Raw genomic sequence first — 2,137 nt, 5'->3', positions numbered from 1 at the left:
GTCCTACAGTGTGTGGTGTACAGTCACACAGCAAGAGACAACACACAACACACCAAAAGATATTTCATTCATGAAAATGTCAGATATATAAAATCGCGCGAGACTTCCTGAAATCTCGCGAGAATTCAGATGTCCGAGGAAAAATCTCACGTGACCTCCAGAGACGTGAGTTCAGAGTAAATAAACATTTGCAACAAGGAATGCGGATCACTTGTGGACTATTTTTACCAGAGGAAAAACAATTCCATAGGACTTTTAACATCCAGCAGACTTTCTGGTGAGTCATGACAGTTTTTTGTCTTCTGTATTTTGGAATCCCCTCCGTGTTTACATCACCTCGCTTTCTGATTGGCTACACGTCTCATTCAACAGGCTGAGAGCTCAGGTGAACACTACACACACTGTGATGTCGGGCCAAAAAATCAAACATGTTGAATATCCCTGATTTGAGGTCGGAGCGGTCCCAATGTCCTTCTGAGCCGACGAGATCACTCTTAACTCACCACCCACGGCAGGAATATCTGCTCAGATTATCTTTAGAGCCATCATGATAATCTGGACTTCCTTAAGATTGTCGGAAAGGTAAAAATCGGCCTGATTTTCTTGTAGTGTGACTCAGACCTTAGAGGATGACTCCCTTAACCACTCAGCCACAGCCGACAGAACATAGAGTTGTTCTCTGTTTTCTACAGTTTTGCTAATTTGAGCTTTTAATGAGATATTTGTTAATTTTAGAATTTATCTATTTTTGTTTTTTGACTGCTTTTAGCTCTTGTTTTGTTGGTTTTTGCTACAGTTTTACTTGTTTCTGCTGGTTTCAGGTCTTTTTTGCTGCTTTTAGCTCTTGTTTTGTTGGTTTTTGCTACAGTTTTACTTGTTTCTGCTGGTTTCAGGTCTTTGCTACTGTTCTGCTAACTTAAGCTTTAAACTCCATTTTTGCTCATTTTAGGCTTAAGCTTTTGTTTTACTAGTTGTTTGTTGACTGATGCTGTTTTTGAGCTAGAGTTTTTTCTCCTTGTGTGTTGTTTTAACATTTTTTATTTACAATTTTGTAGTACTATCCCAAGACAAACTTTCTGCTGGGGACAYTAAAGTATATTCTATTCCATACTAATTTTAGCTTTAGCTGCTGTTTGTTGAATGACCTGTTATTCTGCTTGGCTTCATTAGTAAAAGAAACAAACTCAAAATTAGCTTTGTGCTAAAATGTCCACAGACTAATTTTTCCTCATGATGCTTTTCATCTAACCGATCGGCTGCCTCGCGGCCACCTTGTTAACCCTTTCCGTACCTGTTTGGGTGAGTCATCCTTGATGAACTCTTCATAGATACTCGCTGCTATCTGGGTTCGCTCCTCTGGACGCTCAGACGTTTGGAATTCCTGACATGCGAGCCAGAAATCCAGGTTTTCCTCACAGAACTCTGACCTTAYAAAGTCCCGAAAAGCCCTTTGTCCGCCTTTCACACAGAAGAACAGAACTCCATTAGAAAATGAGCAGTAACCAACCATGATATTAGTTCTGCGCTGCCTGAGAGCAGACGGAAATTACTTTTCTTGGAAAGGACTGTCTCAAGAGATTCCTCCAAAGAGCTTGTTTCATCCATATCCAACCTGAATACAAGAGAAGACAGAGGTTTATGGATTTGTTCACATTTTTTAATTAGAAGAAAATACAACATCAGGACATTCTACATGAATATTCAGCAGGAACAACTTGYCAAACACCAGCTGATTGTGCTGCACTCTGATGAACTCTGCAGACATTTTAACAGATTAAATACCTTTTTATCAGGTCTAATTATAACTCAAATAAAACTGGTGTAAAATATAAAAACAATAGAATGAAATGATTTAAACATATTTTCTTCAGTAACGAGCAGAGTGAACATATTAAGTGTGTAAGAAACTGTTTATGGTGATATTTTGTATTTGATCATGACCATACTCTGGAACAACAAGAAGATACTGGATGGATGGATGGATGGATGGATGGATGGATGGATGGATGGATGGATGGATAAATGTTGATCCATTTAACCACAGAACAGTTCTTCTCTTTGTCTTGGTTCATTACCTCCGCCAACGGGCGAGGTAATGTTTTCGGTCGCGTCTGTCTGTCTGTCTGTCTGTCTGTCT

At 39.3% G+C, this 2,137-nt stretch overlaps 1 protein-coding gene across 1 annotated transcript in view; it reads right to left on the bottom strand.

The window, feature by feature from the left end:
- The window catches only part of LOC106526964 (regulator of G-protein signaling 2), a 7,097-nt gene that overhangs the window by 2,666 nt on the left and 2,294 nt on the right, over positions 1-2,137 (bottom strand). The window contains exons 2-3 of the mRNA XM_014021707.1: positions 1,551-1,612; positions 1,292-1,458 (exon numbers count right to left, since the gene is read on the bottom strand). Coding sequence (XP_013877161.1) covers positions 1,292-1,458; positions 1,551-1,612 — 229 coding nt within the window. The remainder of the gene's footprint in view (positions 1-1,291; positions 1,459-1,550; positions 1,613-2,137) is intronic.

This window comes from Austrofundulus limnaeus, unplaced genomic scaffold (assembly GCF_001266775.1).
Source record: "Austrofundulus limnaeus strain Quisiro unplaced genomic scaffold, Austrofundulus_limnaeus-1.0 Scaffold302, whole genome shotgun sequence".
Taxonomy (NCBI): domain Eukaryota; kingdom Metazoa; phylum Chordata; class Actinopteri; order Cyprinodontiformes; family Rivulidae; genus Austrofundulus; species Austrofundulus limnaeus.
The sequence above is the reverse complement of the archived record's forward strand: the minus strand, read 5'-3'. Positions and strand labels throughout refer to the sequence as shown.